This window comes from Coffea eugenioides, chromosome 3 (genome assembly GCF_003713205.1).
Source record: "Coffea eugenioides isolate CCC68of chromosome 3, Ceug_1.0, whole genome shotgun sequence".
Lineage (NCBI taxonomy): Eukaryota > Viridiplantae > Streptophyta > Magnoliopsida > Gentianales > Rubiaceae > Coffea > Coffea eugenioides.
Window position 1 is genome coordinate 349,597 of NC_040037.1, and position 19,845 is coordinate 369,441.

General features: G+C 36.3%; 1 protein-coding gene across 1 annotated transcript; it reads right to left on the reverse strand.

Moving 5' to 3' along the window:
• Positions 1 to 457: 457 nt before the first annotated feature.
• LOC113765221 (E3 ubiquitin-protein ligase UPL6) lies at positions 458 to 18,374 on the reverse strand. Its single transcript, XM_027309317.1, has 26 exons — positions 17,911 to 18,374; positions 15,065 to 15,162; positions 14,730 to 14,857; positions 14,049 to 14,163; positions 13,194 to 13,371; positions 12,724 to 12,903; positions 12,201 to 12,380; positions 11,490 to 11,571; positions 11,220 to 11,338; positions 10,810 to 11,114; positions 10,616 to 10,712; positions 9,746 to 9,889; positions 9,527 to 9,610; positions 9,324 to 9,410; positions 8,980 to 9,120; positions 8,730 to 8,855; positions 8,345 to 8,443; positions 6,587 to 6,654; positions 5,844 to 5,910; positions 5,075 to 5,245; positions 4,818 to 4,907; positions 3,488 to 3,568; positions 2,842 to 2,915; positions 1,659 to 1,730; positions 1,469 to 1,558; positions 458 to 1,230 (listed from the first exon to the last, which is right to left on the reverse strand). The coding sequence occupies exons 1-26, from the start codon at positions 18,067 to 18,069 to the stop codon at positions 1,164 to 1,166; spliced, it is 3,102 nt and encodes a 1,033-aa protein (XP_027165118.1). The 5' UTR covers positions 18,070 to 18,374; the 3' UTR covers positions 458 to 1,163.
• Positions 18,375 to 19,845: the final 1,471 nt, after the last annotated feature.

The window sequence follows — 19,845 nt, forward strand, 5'->3', positions numbered from 1 at the left end:
TATTATAATTTAAGGAATTATTATAGGAGGCCAGCGAGCGCCTCGAAGTCGATTATTGCAGATCCTCTTATTTGCATACCAATTACAAACTCGTGATTGATTTTGAGGACGTCTTCATTTTCCTTAGCTGCTCTTTGATGTCCTTCTCCAGCTTTATGCATCGAGTCCCAGCAGCTGGTAAAAACATGGGAGTTTAGGCTCCTCGTCCACCACTCTCACTTGATTCATGCTCATGCATGCACGTTCAATAAAACAAAAAATTTGGAGACCGTTTTGCAACAACTTGGACAAGTAAATTAATAGACTTTTAATTTGGGATTTGCACGAACCGGTAATGATTCTAGCGTACATTATTATATTTTTGCTTCAAAGTGTCGTAGTTAAGCTTTTAAGCAAATATGGTGTTTACGAAACTCCATTACAAATACTAGAAATGTAGGATCAAAGGCTAAGCATAAGCAGATAGTACTGCGGACCAAAATGGTCCATTTTGTTGTGTTTGTAAGGGATATACTTGCATCATTTTGAAAGTAAGGGACCCAAAAAAAATACAAATGCAACATATAAAGGACTGGTTGTGCAATTTTACTTTAAAGTTTATACATACATACTCTTAGTACATACTTCCTTCTGCACAGCTTTTAATCCATTATGCTATAATGCACGCTATCATTCAAGAAGAGTCTGGCAACCTTTTTTCGTTCTCCCCCCCCTGCCACCATTAATTGACGAGAATTTTATGTGAGATATAAGATTCTAAAAAATTTACAACCCCAAACCGACTTTCCCAGCCAGACCTACTCGCAGGAGGCCATTGACATGTAAACTTGCCTGTCTCCTCAAAGATGATTTACATTGCTACCCCAACATATGTACATCTAAAGACCAAGCAGCCCAGCAAATTTTGTATCCACACAGAATCCAGTTGCACATTGGAGAAGTTGAACGTTGCCTCCCCTTGCTGCTGTTCGGGCTTTCACTTGGTCAACCCGTTGACAATCACCAGCGTATACTTTACCCACAAAAGGCCCTAATGCTACTCAAATCGAACCAAGCACATGCTCTCCTCAAACCAATTATTTCCTTTGATCCAATACACTTGAGAATTCCGCCTGCTTCAATTGGAACTCTCTACCGTGATAACCCTACGATTCAACTCTCTATTAGCTCAGATCAAAACCAGCTGCTGCACTAATGGCATATAGCAACTTCTGTTCCATCTGCTCCTTGCTGTATCAAGCCAAATGAAACATAAACAACATAAGCAACTAACAAAATTTACACCTGCAATGCCTAATTTTGAAACTACTAAAAGTATGCCCTTTGGACAACTTTTTCAGAGCTACAATATAAGTTCTCCAGGCATATGGGCTTGATACGCTCGTAATACAGAGGACACATACGCCCTTACAAACAAGAAAAATAGAAGAGAGAATATCATCTACAGACAGCTCAAAGTAAAGAAAACCTTCTATATGGAGGAAGCTTTAGAAGATTCATGCAAGTAGCTGCTGTTGGTAATCGGTCAAGAGCTTCTTCAGAAGCACTGCCAGCAGCCCTGATTGAGTAGGAAGGAAATGTCATTAAGGATTGACATGTAAATAGCAGAGCATCTAGCATGTATAACATTTCACATCATAATCGGAAACCAACCATACCTCTGTATGCAGAATAACGGCTCCAAGTGCTTAAACCCAAGCAAGGGCCCTCGAGAACACCCAGTAACAAACCTTGAGTAAAAAAGCACAAGCAATGTTCATTCAGCTGTGCTAACTAAAAGTAGTTCATATCTTGAAGAAGTGACAATAGTAAAATAGACCACATGGGCATACTGCAACATGTTTTGAGTTAGTTCGACATATAAATGTACTTTTCCATGATCTTGAGGTACAGGACACAAATCACAGTAAAATGCAATACCTTAACATCAAGAAGCCCAAAAAAAAAAATATATTGAAGGGCACTCTGGTTGTAATTCTTGAACCTATAAAGGTCAACTATTCAGACCCAAAAAATGTTGCAGGTAGATGTGTACACACTTACATATAGTCAAATACAAGCTAGAGGGCAAACAAGAATGAGGAATAAAGTTAGGAAGAAAGAATCTAGAAAAGTATCTGATATTACTTCTGTATAAAAACTCTTCAATAGCAAAGCAAAACAAAAAGTGGGAAAATTGCCAATCACCAAAATAAATGATGCTCGGGGAGGTAACTATTGGAGTTCCCGCCCAAACTAGTTAAGACACAACTTACAAGTTGTCAAGCTATGAAGGCAAACTCTCTCCTGCTATCATCCTTTGGGAAAAGGATATTGGGAACTAACTTCATTGTAAATCAAGTAGAAAACTAAATATTGCATTGCAAGTTGACAAGTTATGAAGACAAAATTTATCCAGGCATCACCCTTCCGGCCAAAGGGAATTGGTAATTAAATTCATCATAGTTTGAGAAGAAAACTCAATATTGTATTGACTTCCTAAACTGGGTCAAGCCTTAGACATGACCAAGGCGAAGGTGACGTGACACTCAGTTTCGGAAGAAGATACAACTAAAGGATAATTCTCTTTAGACAGCCCTCCCCAAGTGAGCTACTTTTGCTTGGATATCATTCCTTCAGTCTTCATTTAGGAGAGTTAAAGGCTAATGTGTTTACATGGAAAGGGTGGTATAATATTAATAGAGCATGTCATTAACTTTTCTGCCACACATGATGGTACACACACCCGCGTGCTCCTAAATGTTCTTCCTGAAGTACTAAATCAATATACCAAGTTGGAAAGTGCATTCAATTTGGAAGGAAGAACTAAAAAAAATCCATTAGTTCATTGACACAACTTACTTCAAAAATTTCCTCTGATTTTCCAAAGAGAAGCATTTGATAACTTCCCAGAACATCTCGATGACATAGTGCTCCTGCAGATCAGAACTATAGTCAGGATCAATGTTTATCAACAGCGAAAAGCAACCAATAAAAGAGCATGCTTGATAATTATAAAAATCATTAGTCTCTGAAAATAAGCAATCAATGACCGGTCATCCAGAGACACAGCAATCGCCTCAACTGATCATGGATAGAGGACTCTCAGGTGCCATTCATTAACATTCATATCCCAAGTTTGGAACTTTCCTAACAATGGATGAGTAAATATCATTGTATTTTATGAAATTGCTGTCCACAGTCCAGCTTACAAGTCCACAAGTTCAATAATGAGCACAGTATGCAAACTTTGTGTTCATCCTTATACCAATAAGTATTTTCTGCTTCACTAATAGAAATTGTCAGATGCAATAGTTATCTAACATCCAAAAGACAAGAAACCAACTAAGGAGTTGATATTAAAACCAGACTGAACTAGTAAATCTTAAGTAGCATAGAAATTTTAAAGAAAATGTTTCACATTAACCATGTAACACCAGAATGTTTCAATTCAACGCAGAAGACCTAGTAACTTCAGAACTGGAGAGAGAGAGAGAGAGAGATTTACTTGATGATAGCCCCCTGCATAGTTGGTATGAGCTCGAAGATCATCAAGATCAAAGCCATCAACTGATCCAGATATTAAAAGCTAGAAGAAGAGGAGGAAAATTTTGTTAGTTCAATAGAACACCAATGGCATCTCTTTATAACGTTCGGACTTAAAAAAAATAATAACAACAATAAATTTATGCAACAGGATACCATGCTCACAGATATTCTAATTTTCAATCTTATTGTTCACGATCAAATCAAGCATATGCATGAGTTGTGAATACTACAATTTTCCAGCCATCTCTCTCTCTCACACACACACACTCTCTCTCTATTCCCACTTCCTTTACCTGGGTTTTGACACCCAAATGACTCATACATAAAGATAACCTCAGTTGTGAACGAGAAGGGAGAGTACGGAAAATCATTGCAGTAATGTAAATAGAAGAGAAATTGAATGAGATTATGTTGCACAAAATGAATAAGTATAAATCTACTTGCATGTACGAGGAGATAAATACTTGCTCACTACTTCCTATTAGAATTTGCTTTTTGGTATTCCTTTAACAGAAAGCTGATTGGTCCTTGAAGAGAAAAGCAAAAGCCTTTCACATCACTGTTACCGCTGATTCCTATCAACAGCAATCAAGCTAATTTGAACATAACAGTTTTGCCAATTTCGAGGTACAAGATGACACCACCACACAGTTATCTTTCATTCCATTTCAGGTGACAAGACTTGTGCAATTTGGGACAAGCTCATAAAGGATGAACAACAAAATGATTTAGTCCTTTATACGTAGGGATTTTTTTTTTAGCTATGAACCACAACTCCAGGTATATCAAGAATAATACATGAAAATTCTCAATTTATCATACACTGAATGTGTATGTATTTATTCCAAATATTCACAAGTTCACAATATTTTCACCATACCCTCATAAAAATACCTTTACTTTCACCATGAACTAGAGCAAATAAAATGAATGTTGTTAATATCCTGTGCATATCATGTTTTCTGATTCATATTACGTTTCTAAGGGCGGCAGAGTGCCTTCCCGCCTACTGCATATAACTTCTTCTCCTTACTATGACCGCAAAGACATAAGCTGTCACTGACAGGTCAGCAAGTGTTTTAACACCCAATATTGCTGATTGTACCATAATTTGGGCCATGATTCTAGACAAGTTTGCTTTCAAAAACAACTGGGGAATATAAAAACTTATGATACAACACCTTATTGCTGACCTTGGATTTATATAGTTTTGATAGTTGAAAGTAGAATCATATAACAAGACAAAATTGAACACGACAGAAATTTAAGATTTTCAAGGCTTGAAATACCTGAAGTTCATGCTCATTAAACATGTCAATCCATTCTTTCTGTATAAGCTGCTGAAACCCCCTCAAGAAATAAGAACTTTGTTGGCGTATCTGAAAATCACAGTGATAATTTTAAACATGAACCTTGGAGAAAAAATTAACAATTAGAGGGAGGCCTTCATGGATCAAAGTGGAGGGCCATCTAACAGCCCACAAATGCAAACACAGAGATAAACACGCAGACGCAAAAACCTAAATATGATAAGATGGATATTCACCTGAAAATTCAAACGATGGTTGGCTACAAGATGAATAAATGTGATGACATTTTCATTTGTCACCCGTAAATTCTTTCCCCCAGGAAGCAGCTCTTCTTCTGCTTGCTCCCCGTATTCATTATTGACAATAACAAAGTACAACTCTAACCCTGAGATATCACCTTCATAATGCTGCAATTGCAAACGCCAAAAAGACAGTATAAAAAGAATTGCCAAATAAGAGGCACATATGAACTTTATAGGCAATAATATCTTTTCTATTCTTTATCTTCATACCCTTTAGGGATGTATTTCTTTATCTCCAAATATTTCATGGAGTAAGAGAGGAAGGCATTCTTTGCTCGATAGTTTTTTTTTTAAGGCAAAAAAAATAACTTGGAGTAAAAGCCTTAAACAACGAAGGAAAAGTTTGCACCAAAGCAGCTTCTATACTAACACAAAAGATGGAGCATCTTCAGATAACACTCCTCTAATCACTAAGAGAGAGATTCGAGGACAAACTCTACTTTAGGTAGAAATGATATTATTAAAAGTTATCATCATCTCTGATGCTATCATACACTCCATTGCCCAATTTTTTGAAATTAACTCTAAAATATGGTTGCTACTGCCATGTACAAAATGAGAGAGAATACAGAAAATCTCATGAAAGGTTTGGGAAGAGAAACTAACAATTTTCTACAAATTTATGAACCTTCAACTTCCATTGAGCATAAATGATCCTTGTGAATAATCACAATAAAGCAGACACAGGAGAGGGAAGCATCACCTTCAGAAATATCAGATGCCGATATAATTCTGGATCCAAGGAAGGCAAATCATTCAAGTAATTGTACCTGAGTAGCAACATCATCAAGAAGCCCCATTTTAGAGAAGTACCAAAAGCAAAGTAGCATGCCATTAACTAGATAGCCATCTTTTTGGCTCCCCATTCTCCATTCTACCCCAAATCAGCCCAATCATTATGCAACTCTTTCCCATCGAAGAAGTAACATCACATCAAATACTGCTGCAATTCTATGTGCCTAGATTTACTAAATCAGCTCTATATCACTAAACATCCTCTGATATGCATCAGAAATTCCTATTTTCATCTGACACTGGTCAAACTCATACCATTCTTGGTGAAAGTTAATGGTGGATAAAATAGGATAACAATTAAAATTCAATTTACCAACCAGGTGAGGTCAATTGATCTCACTAGCAAGCATGTCACTCAGCCCTCGGGTCCAAGGTGTTTTCACAAACACCAGAGACTAGTATATGCCGCAATTTTTGGGTATCAAGATATAAACTTGACTGATAAAAGTTATTACTTTGTTCTTAAGCTTTCAAGTTGGATACACCTCCACAAGTATCCTTTTTTTTTACCATTTTTTTAAGTGTAAGTGGGAGGTCTCAAACTCAGGACCTCTCACTCACACACCGTTCCCCCGAACCACCCAACCCTACACAAGCTTATCATGAAAAGGGAATGTTAGAACATGTTAGAAGCAAGACTGAGTGCCTTACTTTTGCTTCAATTTGCTCAGAAAGAAGGTTGCAAATGGTATATCAACAAGAATTCCCTCGAACATTGCCTACGACAAAAAACCCATATCATACTTAAGCAATAAAGACCACATAAAACAATCATTCTGACCTAGGAATTACTCGAGCAGATGCAATCACTGGAAATTACAGAAACAATTGATCATAACAAAAAATTAGACAATTGAAAAAGATCCATAAATTAGTGAGAGTGCAATCAGAATATAGTGTTAAATGTGCAGTGATATTCAATATTTGCATGGACCCTGACAATCCATGTTTCTGTGCCTGGTATAGGAGAAGAATTTAATCCATCACACAGAGAATAAAGCAAATCTTTATTGTTGTTTACCTATCATAAAAGATTACACCAGCTAAGTCTACCAAGTAACTCAGTGACCAATTAAGTACAATGAATATGGTCTAAAAAATGCTCAATGGTGAATCTTGGTTGATAAATTGCCATCCTGTAACCTGAAGCTCAACTCTACGAACCCAGAGACCATCCCATTAGAAGAGTGTCAACAAGTACTAAGCATTAAAACTCAGCCTCCCCAGGCCAACACACATACAGGCTGGTTCAACATATTGACCTTTATTGCAAGTCAATGAAAAGAAAACAGAACTTATTATAATGTGTAAAAAATACTGCATACAGAGGATGGTGAGATAAGCTAGACTAGAAGTGTAAATCATAAAATCCATTTTTTGCAACTAGAATGAGTTGCAGAATGGAAATGATATCTTTGTAGGTACAGGCAAAATATTTGAATTCTTTGTCTGGTGAACTAATTCCAATCAAACGTGGAACCAAATTGGGCTCAGTAATGGCTAAATGACCTGTTTGGCCTCGGTCCTTGAATTGAGTCTTAGTACAAGCAGCAGGCAGAGCTAAACTTTCCAAAATTTATATCATATTAACAAGCTTGCATTAGGATGATGTAGCATCCAAATTTTGAATCACCGGCAATGGTTCCACTAAGGAACATCTCACAAAAGGGTGATTTTGGGAGCTTGCAAAAGCTGCTCAGCATGGCGCTCCACGTCATATCACCAAGTACACAACCAGTCAATTGGCAGGTTGATCTGGGTATGAAACCATATAAAAGTTACTTTAAGATTGGACTTCAGGCCTATTCAATGATTCAATTTTCTATACTACTCAATGCACCCAGATTCTGTGTCACCATGGGCAGGTGGTTTCAATATTTTAAAGCCACCAGCGATACAAGAGCCACATGCCCTCTAAGGCTCCATTTCCAATTGTCTGTCATGTCAAGCACCTGTTTATGTTCCTAAGACGTGACAAAAAATGAAAAGAAAGGTTCAACACTAAGACGGCATAATCTTTCCAATACAGATTCCCTCAACAAAGAGCAAACAACCTTCTGAAACCTCCTAAAATCTGTCCTACTCCTCAACTACCGCCCCCCCCCCCTCCAGTCAACACAATCGTGTGATTCACTTGGTTCATCCTGGAAAAATTATCATCTCAAAATCACTAACAGATACCCAGATTAGCTTTTATAATTCACACCCTTTTTTTTAACAAGACATAAATGTTAGCTATGAGCTACAGAATATGGTCAAGGAAAATTTTCCACCACATTTTGGATCCATTCCCTAAATGTAGTGTACTCAAATCAATTCTATAATTCACGTATATGATGAGCTGGAAAGCCAGATGCCGCGACATGAAAGACAAGCATTTATCTTTTAAATGTACAGATGTATCATTACCTTAGCAAGAACAGTTCCAAGAAAGTGAAACAACTGGAGATGCTGTTCGTGTACTAGTCCTGATCCAGGATTGGGATACAGTAGGTGATCCGCCGTTTCCTTCAAAAAGACCAAAAACATGATTATGTAGTGAATTAATTAGGCAAATATTCATACATGCATAAATTGTACATGGGCATTTTCATTTTCATAAGAGACAGAGAGACAGAGAGTTTGCTGCATGAATGGACCACTGTGGACTACAAAAAAAAACAGGTTCCTTCATGATGTGCTCATGCCATCGACTTCAGATGTGTGGTACGTCCACACATATGACGACACATGCATAAATCGGCATAAAGATGAAGAGCATATTTGTAGCTTAAAGTCACTGCATAGACACAACCTTAAATAATCCGTACTGTACATCAAAGGCTGCTCTAGTAACATTTTCCATAAAATCCTTGAAAATACCACCACCATCGATTCCAGCCTCCTCCGCTCCAAATTCATTGATAAAAGTAACACGAATCTGGACAAAAACAATGATGATGATCATATCAGGTATGAAGGCAAAGCGGCTAATCTTTTATAAGGGACTCAACATAGTAATTTATATAGTTCAGAACTGCTAAATACAAAAACAAAAATATCACCAGTCCTCGAAGATCCTCTTCAGTCAAGGCATTCAACTGATCAAAAGCATCTTCCAAGATATGATCTCTTCTTACTCTGAACCTGTTCCTAACATAGGGGACATGAGGTATATTCCTTTCCCTTGCCGCAACAAGCTGTGACTGGTAGATGGATCCAACAATGACTCTCATCAGCAGTCAGTAAAATCATAATCAGAGGAAAACAGAATTCCTTATACAACATTTTGTGAGAGAAAGGGGAGAAAACTAGGAATTAATAAATCCACATTTAATCATTTTCTTTGAAGATAGCAAGCACACAGAAAAACTGACAGAATGAAAAAATCAATGGATAAGCAACTCACCGCAAATATTTTAGCTCTGCTCGTAAATGGAACCAAGAAGGGAGCTAGTTTTAGTATATCATTTGCTTTAGTATTTTCCATGGTCGCCTGGAGAAAATAAATAGCATAATTAACAACTAGAGGTCTTTTCATGGGTTTTCTTTTTGTCGGGGGGGGAGGGCAATTCTATCAACTTATTGAAAGTGAAGTTAGAAAGCATATACCTGAGAGATAAAGTAATCATTGACACCGTCAGCATGAAAATCACTTGGGGGTGTAAATTGCCTTCTGTTATTCCAATCTTGCAACTAAAAAGTTGAATCATATCAGGAGGAGGCAAAATGGAAGATGCAATGATAAAGGCATATGCATGAGAAATATTTAGAATTGGAAAAACAAACAGAACCATAACCAAGATCATCCAAAACTTTTGTAAAATATACCTGCGACAAGAGCTCAGAAGCTGTAACACAAACTCTATGCTGAAGAAATTCCAATGGGTGCTTCTTCATGGCAAAGGTGTCAACAGGGGACTTGGAAAAATTAGGTGGTGCCACAGGATTCAGCCACAGGAGTTGCCACAAGGCCTACAAAAAGAAAGTGCAAATGCACCAGGATATCACCACAGTGTCAGGAATTTTATTCTATTGAGAATTTGAGCATAGCAAAGAGCTTAGTGATCCAGGAAGCAACATCAGACTTTCAAATCTAAGAGAACTGGTTCAATGAGATTGTGCTTTGACATTGACATGCAAACAAGTGGGCAGCTATTAAAAAATTGTTAGTCAGTTTAATATAGTTCTGATTCTGTTATACAAGATAGCTTAAAACACGTCTTTCTTGGTCATTTAAAGTAAAATGCTAAGAGTTAAGAAAGCAAAAGGTCCTGAATGAACTTGAAGAGATCACATTCAATAGAGTAAATGCAAAAGCTAAGCCCATGTCAAGTTGATCCCTTGGCAAACACAGGCAAGAGTAACAGAGAGGTGGATTGCCTATTAAGTAAATGGACTTGAATATTTGTTGAACTACTATGTTTGCAAACATATGGAGATAAAACAACATCTACATAATTCATAGAAGAAGCTATCTATGAGCTGATTAAATCCCGAATGCCCGGCTGCCTGTTTGGCAGGGACTAGGGGTTTGAAGTGTGCTCAGCTAGCAAAGTCCAAAAAATGAATTCAGATTTAAAAAAAAAAAAAAAAAAAAGTGAGGCTTCTTTTCAACAACTAAAACATCCCCAAATAAAACCCTTCAAAACACCAAGTGGTAAACAACAGAATGCTACTAGCCAACCTCTACAAGAATACCTGTCTTATAATAACAATCAAGCATCGGATATCATCCAGTGGCAGTGGCTTCTCTTGCTCATAAAACTCTTCATTATCAACAATCATAAGCATGTGCCTGGTCAAGCATTTATACAAACATGAGATGTCAATTAACTCACAATACAATGTCATGTAATGCAAGAATAGATGATGCCAAACCACAGATTTCTTACTTGTAAACAGGGCAGAAAACAGCCAAAGGTAGTAACCAACCAGGTGCATCTTCAGGCAAATATGCAGACAGCTTGGACAAGGATGACCATTTACAGTTGTCATGGCAGCATTTCATGAAGTTCCAAAGCACAAGAACCAACTCTGTTCTATAAGCTAGCACAGTCATGATGCGCTCTAGAGGCAGGATGTTGAACATAACATGAAGGAAAGCACAAGCAGCACCAACAGCTGCAGCCTCTTTATCATTGGGCCCACCTATATATGAATTATTGGCAAGCGAAACCCCACCCAACAAAACATTTGTCTGCTCAGCAATGACAAAAAGTTTCAATTAATATTTCTGAAACAGAATCTCACAACTCAGTTTAACATGCACATTAAACATTGTTGGACTGTTTAAGTTTCATACCAATTGCAAAAGAAAGCGTGGATCTATTGCATTATAAATCTGGAGCTCCAAATCACCATTTAGAACTTTTTCTGCTCGTTCATCATCAACAAGCATTTCGTCATCATAAGTATTGGAATCTGAAACAAACATATGAAATAGAATCAAAATTTAAAAGAGGCAATTCTGTTAAAACACTGTGGATAATCAAGTCCAGGATTTTAGTATCACAATGCACTCAAATAAAAAAATCAAGCCTACGGTAAGTTAAAGTGTACTATGAAGACTTACTTTGTTTACCTCCTTCATTCAATGTTTTGATGGGTGGAATTGCTTCCAACAAAAATGTTGCAAGAGTCACAAAATCTACAGCCTGATGCAGAAGAAGAAAAAGGAAGGAACTTCAAACCAATTACAAATAGGTTCAAAGTCCACCTAAATAACATACTGATGTAGAGATGGAGCAAGACAAAACTATTATCATTCTATGGAAAAAAACTGACAGCCCTTCACTAATAAATGATAGTCAACGCAGACAGGAGGGGATGAATCAGCTGAACCTGCCTCAATTCTCATCAACGATTTGAGGATAAAGAAGCGGTAGCTCAAGAAATACTAGAAAGTACTGTTTGGACAGAAGGTACCGGGTCAACAGAAGGAAAAAGAGGTGGCAAGGTACTTGAATCAAAGACATGTCTCCAAAAAAAGAGGCATTACAAGCAAGAAAATAATTGATTTGGCTCTTACTCTCCTTTGATTGGGAAATTAACTTCTCCTCAATGATATTATATAAAGCAAATCTATAAGGAAGGTAAAATATCAAGAGATAAGTAGAACTTTTCAAGTAAAATTATTTCAAAGAAGATTAAAAAATATATTTTCGTGGGAAGCAAATGATAATGCAGACCATCAATGGAGCCAAGCCACAACATATTGGGGAGTTTATATCCACAAATAGCCCAGGAATCTACTAAAAAATGGTAAAAATATATTGAGTTGTACCATATCAAATGACTCAGGGTGAGCGAAAGCAACTCCAGCAGCTTCTAATATATTTCCAAGAAGGCAGGCGAAACTAGGAAAATCACTTGATATATCTTCAGGTAGAACATTCTTATGATTTTTCACACAGAGGGCCATCTGATGGAAATACTGCTGACTCAACCTAGGAGCTCCAAAAGTCTAGATAAACAATAAAAGCAGCTGTTAACTACTATGCAAGCAGATAATCACAGCATAACATACTCCAAACAATTGAAGAACAGCACAGACCTGTGTAGCAGTACAAGTACAAAGAGAGAGTGGATACATGAATCAGGCTACAACAGCATAAAGCTTTTGTAGCAAAATAAAAGCAATACAGAGCAGATAAGGGCTACGTATATTTGTGTACTGCATGCAAAACTGAGAAGTCACTCCACTGCAATGAAGCCCACTTTCCCAACATCTAATCATACCCAAATTCTTGACAAGAAACAGAATATAATGACACCGATTGTTAATGAATTATCATTAATTAGTCTACCTCTTTTAGATGCGGAAAAAGACGCCACAAGAAAGGAATTGTAAGAAGCTGGGATGAGAAACTCCAACTTGGGTCAACATTCGGACAAACACAAGGTGTTTGCCCCACATGAGATATAATGAGGGCCAGAACACGTTCCAAAGAAGATACATCACCAACAAGGCCCTGGATAGTTACTTCCTGCATGTAATCCACAGCAATGCAACTATTAATGATACATCTCATAAGAAGGAACTTCAAGGATATCCAAGAGAAGACAAGACTCAGTCACATACAATAAAAAACCAGAATAAGGAAAAATCCAAACACCAAGAACACTTGAAATCTAGGAGCCACATACGTTAAATACAAAATACAACTTCAAGCTTGAATTCCTGTATGGGTAGTTGGGTAAACCAAATAAAGCTCATTACAACTCTAAGCCATTGAAAACAAAAGGCAATCCATTCTGAATATCAGGTTGATCTTACCTTCAGCGTCAGAATGACATTTCTAAACATGGAAAATACATTTCTTTGTAAAAGATAGCTGACTGTGTTACAAGCCCAGGGAAGTCTGTCATCAATCAATAGATGTAATGCATCTAACAAGAGAATTGCTGGAGCACCAGAATGTTTAGATGCCATTAGTTGGTCTCTCAACTGGATCCTGCAAAAGTCACAACATGTTTATATGCCATTAGTTGGTCTCTTAACTGGATCGTGCAAAAGTCACAACTGATATAAGCAATTTACCGTTTCAAGAACTAACTTCTGAAGAAAAGTCCGTCGAAAGGTTTCAAAAATAACTTGGTCTGAATTTCGAGGCCATGTGACATCTTCAGGGTGGCACTTATATTTACAAATGCTAATTACACACTAACAGACATTTGTGGAAGATAGTCAACAAAGTCATAGTTTGATACAGATTTTGGAGACATCATATAATAATTAAAAACAAATCCCTTTCCTAGTAGCACTCAGGCAGGAGCATTGTATGCCGTATATTCCATTTTCATTAGCTAACTAATATGATTTTTGTAAGGTCACTAGCTCGTGCAAAGCTCCTACACTTATTCCAGCACTGCATTTCACTAGTAAAGATGGAAGAATGTGTTTAGCTGTTACCAGAAAACAAACAATTATATATGATTAAAGAAATAAATCAGCTTTATGATGGCCAGTGCATGACATTAAGCAGCTCAGCAAGACATCAAGGAATGTCCATGCACAAACAATACTATAACATAGCCTTTGCACAGCAAACCAACAATACTTGAAGCATTTAAAGAGAACTAACAATTTTTAAGAGAGAGAAACTACTGACATGAGGGTTTCTTTACAAACCTATTCTCATAAATTGCCTGAATACATGCCAAAGCAAATTTCTTAACCCTGTACTCCACCAGGGCTTTATTGGATGGATAGTCAGCACCAGCAAAGAGGCTTATAATATCTAGCACTGCAGATAAACATTGCTAGCATTAGCATGAAAATGAAGCACACGTAGATAAATAGATAGACAGATAAATAAAAGATAGATAGGGAGAGACAGAAATTAAGATAATTTGCAAATAAATCCAAAAGAATATGCTAACAAGCCACCCGTCAAAATGAATCTGCTTATTAAAAAGATGCTTGCAGTGTTGAAGGCATCACAGAAAGAGTAAGTTTTCCAGTAACTTCTTTTAAATTTATATCAAGTTGATGACAGGTTTTGCAAATTCTAATATGAAGTTACACTATATTAGCATTTTATTCATCAGATATGAGATAATCGCTCCTAAAAGGATGGAGTGAAAAGTTGAGTATTGAGCGAAAAGGACATACCACTCCATTTCTACAGCTATATATGAAGTATGGCAGAAAACTATTCCGATAGCATGCTACCAATTAAAGCATGCTTACAAGTTAATCAAAATTATATTTAATGATAATTCGTATGATTCAACAGACTTGAAGACATAACATGATAAGCCGTTAGTTGATTGGTCGAAAAATCTTGTCAGAAGTTACTTATTGACTTACCATTATCTTGATCCAACTTCTGAAGCAACTGACAAACTTCCACAAGGGCAGAACAATCAGCAGCATTTTTGGGGTTAAAAAAGAAAAGTAGCCAGCGGAGAAAATCAGAATCTGGACCAAAGCATTGCCTGGACAATGAAACTAAGAAGAATCAAACTATGTTGAAAAAGGTTATATAAATAATTTGAGCCCCACAAAGGGAACAGGAACTATATGAAAGAACAGTTGAAGAAAGGGGGGAACAATAAGGCCTTACTTATTAAACTACAAAAACAGAGACCTCAATAAGACATTCTAGCAACTAACAAAATCAAAATGAGGAACCAACAGCATACCTGTCCACATTCTGGAAGTGCTTGCCAAATCTGGTAAAAAACCTCTCTCGGACTTCTGAACGTTCAGCCTCCACAAGCTTTCTCCCTCTAAAGCATTTCTGTAACAAGAAATTAGTCAAAGCTGGGCAACAAACCAATGGAGTTTCAGTCATTGAGTTTCCAAGCTCCCTACAGGCCTAGTTTTGCAGAGATTAAAAAAATCAATTTATCCCAATTGAGATGCTAGAGATAATCCAATCAAAGCTTTATTATCTTTATTAATACAATGTATACTTCTGTTAATACATTAAACAAAAAATAGGTGGCTCTAGAGATAATCCAATCAAAGCTTCATTATCTTTATTATCCCAATTGAGATGCTAGGGATAATCCAATCAAAGCTTTATTATCTTTATTAATACAATGTATACTTCTGTTAATACATTCAACAAAAAATAGGTGGCTCTAGTTCCAAGGGTCCTTAAAAGCAATTTTACTGTATAACACGTTCATGTCACAAGCTGGGGTGAACTTACATCAATATTCTCTAATGAAATAGGCAATGATTCTACATATAACACGTTCATGTCACAAGCTGAGGTGAACTTACTTCAATATTCTCTAATGAAATAGGCAATGATTCTACAGAGAACTTAAGGTAAATCTTCTGATTATTAGAGAACTAAACAAGGAACCACACATAACTTTCAACATTAAATTGATGCTGGTAACAATACGAATTCCAAATGATAACATATTTAAAAGAGGGAGTAATAGGTCAATTAGGAAGTTTTAAGGCAATTCCACAATTATAACACAAAAATATTTCAAAGCTATCTTTCTGCTAACTTCAAAAACCTATCTGTCACCAAAAGAAAAGTTCCAAGGCCAGCACAACACATGCAGCATAACAATATCAACAGCAGCTAAGCTTAACCATCGTCTGAAAGGAGGGGGGAAAAAGCATAAGTGACATAATAAATATCATGACTAGTTATAAATTTAGGAGGCCAGATAGTAAATATCATAATAAATATCGTGACTAACCACAAACATGTGATGAGTGTTAAACCAGTTTTCGCATATTTCCTTAAGTTAATCAATTCTACTCAACTGACCACTTATGACTCTTAATGATAGCCTTTGACCTAAAGCATGAAAAGCAGATAAAATAGGATTTTCTCAGTTGTCAATTTTAGGTGCAGAGAAATAAAGCATGAAAAGCAGATAAAATAGGATTTTCTCAGTTGTCAATTTTAGGTGCAGAGACTATCCGAGTCAACTTATCACTTCAGATCGTTTGGAATCAAATGTTGACATGGGACTAAGTATCATCATCCCATCCAAGACTAATTCTTCCTGTCATACACTTGGATCCTTCATTCATAGCCTCAAATTAAAGGCCTTTTAATTTTTCCCAGCAAACAAACATGCTCACCAATTCTAGCACATGATTGGCCAACAATTATGTGATGGATGAAAGATTACAGGGACAATGCACTATTTAAATCGTACAAAATTCAAGTCCTGTAGACAAAATGATGTGATGATCGTCAATCAAAATTCCAGATAACAATTGGGTAAAACGCACAAAAATGTAAATCAACTGGTTGCAAGAAAATCTTCTCTTTAGAGTGCATATATTATTCATTTCTATATGCCACAGGAACATGGGCATGCCATCCAGCCTTGGTGGAATGAGGAACAAGATCAACCTTGAGAGAACTAAGGATGAAAAAGGATTTTATAACCGAAGAGACAACTTTCTTCATTCCTACATGATACCTGATAAAGAACGTGTATAAACAGATGCCAACAGGCGCATCACCTACATGTATCGTCCTTTTCAAATGGAGTAATTATCATAACCCCCTTGTGTTTATTATTTTAAATGCTCAATGCACTTGCCACAAGTACGAAGTAGAACATACATCATAATCCACAGTACCAAAATTTATTCATCAAAAATGATTAGAACACGAAAGTCGATCCTGTAAATGCCCAGGTACCTGCTTGGGTACCACTGTTACGTTTTTGTCTTTGTTTTCTGATTCTACTCAATCCTGCTACCTGATAATAATAGACCCGATCATGCTTAAATTAAATAGCAGCCTATACAGAAATGTCATTCCTTTTTTGCTATTTCATTGATGAGTGGCCTTTTTGCAGCGATTAACAGCTTCCCAACCTATATAGAAATATCATTCCTTTTTTGCTATTTCGTTTATGAGTGGCCTTTTTGCGTCGATTCACAGCCTCCCGTAAATATGCACGCTGTTTTCATTAACCTAAGACACACTAGTGCAACCAACCATATGTTTCTGACCCCACCCCTCCACATTTTTCCACTCATTAACAGAATCCAACCTAATAACCCGCTAAAAACATGATCTTTAAGCTTAGTTAAGATAAATAAATAAATAACCTAAAAATCCCCAGTTTAACCGCAATCTTATACTTGAATCCAGCATGTATTCCGTATATTCTCCTAAACCCAACATAAATACCATCCAATAGCCAAATGTCCAGTGTCAATAACGATAAGAAGCTAAATGAAACATAAATATCCTCCACGGGCTAGTCTAGCTCTCTATCTAAGGCCTCGTACTACATAATTAAAAAACTAAAGAGATTTTTTTTTAAAAAAAAAAAAAACCAAGAGATAAAATGTACTCCGTAAACAAGCTAAAACCTAGTTCGTAATTGACCTAAAGCATGTCAAAATTTCACAAATTCATAGCTTTCACAATGATATGAACCAGCTAAGTTAACGAAAGAAATGAAAACCAAAGACATTGGTACTGCACATCAAACCGTATATATATTGTAACACAACGTTAAGCCTGAATATGAAGGCTTTTTGAGACCTGAATTTTGAGAGCAGCAGAGTTGTTCTGACGCAACTGGAGGCGGCGATTCCTCTCGAACCTAGTTTGCTCCACAAGCTTCTTCCGGTCTCTTTCTTTGGAACTCCGTCCGCCTAAATCCACTCGCTTCCTCGTCGATGAATCGCCGGAGAAAAACATCTTCCCCTTTTTTATTCCCCACCGCAAAAATGATCAATTCAACCCAAAAGAAATTATAAAAAATAAAAATCGAGACGAAGAAAAAGCTCCAATCTAACTAGCCTATTAAATAGGAGTGTCAATTTTGAATGTAATGAAATTGCAAAAGAGTAAAGAGAAAAGGCAAAGAGGAAGAAAAACTATGAGCTGAGTGACTTGACAGAAAGAGGAAAAAATGCCTGCTCAAAATCAAATACGTTTTCCTTTTCTTTTTTTTTTTTTTAATAAAAACTTTTGCGGGAGTTAGCAATGAGTAGCAAGCAGTACAAATAAAATAGCACCGAGGATGGAAAGGAGGAGAAGACTTTTCTTGAGTCCTCTTGTTGTTTAAGCCTTCAGGAGTTTCTACCGTAACTTCTTGCTTCGTTTTACTATACTGGTTTTTTTTCCTGTAACGAAACACGTGTGCAAGGACGTATGCTTAATTTAGAGGTACTATCGAGTCGAGCACCATACTCGAACTCAAGAACTCGATCATAATTAGTGCTATTCGAGTTCGAACGAGTAAAAAAAATTTAGACTCAAACTCAACTCGATAAAATAAAATTAAACTCGAACTCGACTCGTTTAAGCTCGATTAAACTCGAGTAAATATCAAGTCCGATCTACTCGAGCTCTAGCTCGAGTTTTGAAATAAACCTATAATTTTTTTCTCAAAATATATAATATAAATATAATATGAAAACTCGATTAAGCTCATCGAGCATTTGAGTATTTATTTTTGGAGTTCGAACTCGACTCGTTGAGTATAACGAGTAGGTCGAGCTCGATTTGACAGAGCTCACGCCAAGCTTTTTACCAAGCCACAAGTGGCTTGACTTGATTGCACTCCTATGCTCGATAGTAGGATTGGCATCCGTTTGGCTTGATCATTTTCATACATAATGTTGTGTAATATACAAATAAATATAATCTTAAAATTTTCAAAAATACAAAAAATAACTTAAAAAAAAACCTCATATACGGTAAAAGTTTTTCACCTACATTACTATTGTAAAATATTTCAAAAACACCCCCAAAAACAATTAATTCAAACGTATCTTTAAGAAAATAAAAATTAGAAGATTTTGTGATCTAGAATGCATAATTTGTTTCAAGAAAAAAAAAATATAGGAGGTAGTCATTTATGTTATTATTGTGATAAAAAAAAGTGCATATTTTGTTTCATGGAAAAAGAAATATAGGAGGTAATCATTTTATGTTGTTAGTATCAAAGATAATTTAGGTTAAAGAATTCCATTTTGCTTTTGTCCTTTTCGTATGAGAGATGCAGCATTGTTCAGCAATATATATATATATATAGAGAGAGAGAGAGAGAGAGATATCATATTTTTTAAGATTAAGATTAAGATTAATATAGTAGTATAGTAGTAGTACTTTGAGTTAAAAATGGGAGAAAGGTTCAAAGTATTTGATTGACCCTCCCATCCTCTTCACGGTGCAAGATGGCTTCTTGGTAAAAGCTTCATTGGATTGCAATCTTAAAAATGATTATACACTTTTTAGTGTAGTCGGAGTAACGTATAAGTGCGATGATTTATTGGAAAGAATATTTATATAGGTGACACAAAATGGGAAACGAAAAAAATGTAAAAAGGAATTTGGCAAAAATAATAACCAAATAAAGCATCACATCTATAATATTAATTTATATCTCATTTAAAGGAAGGATAAAAACCTTGGATTCATATATGTACATGAGAGTTGAAAAAGGGAAAAAAAAAATGTAACAATCGA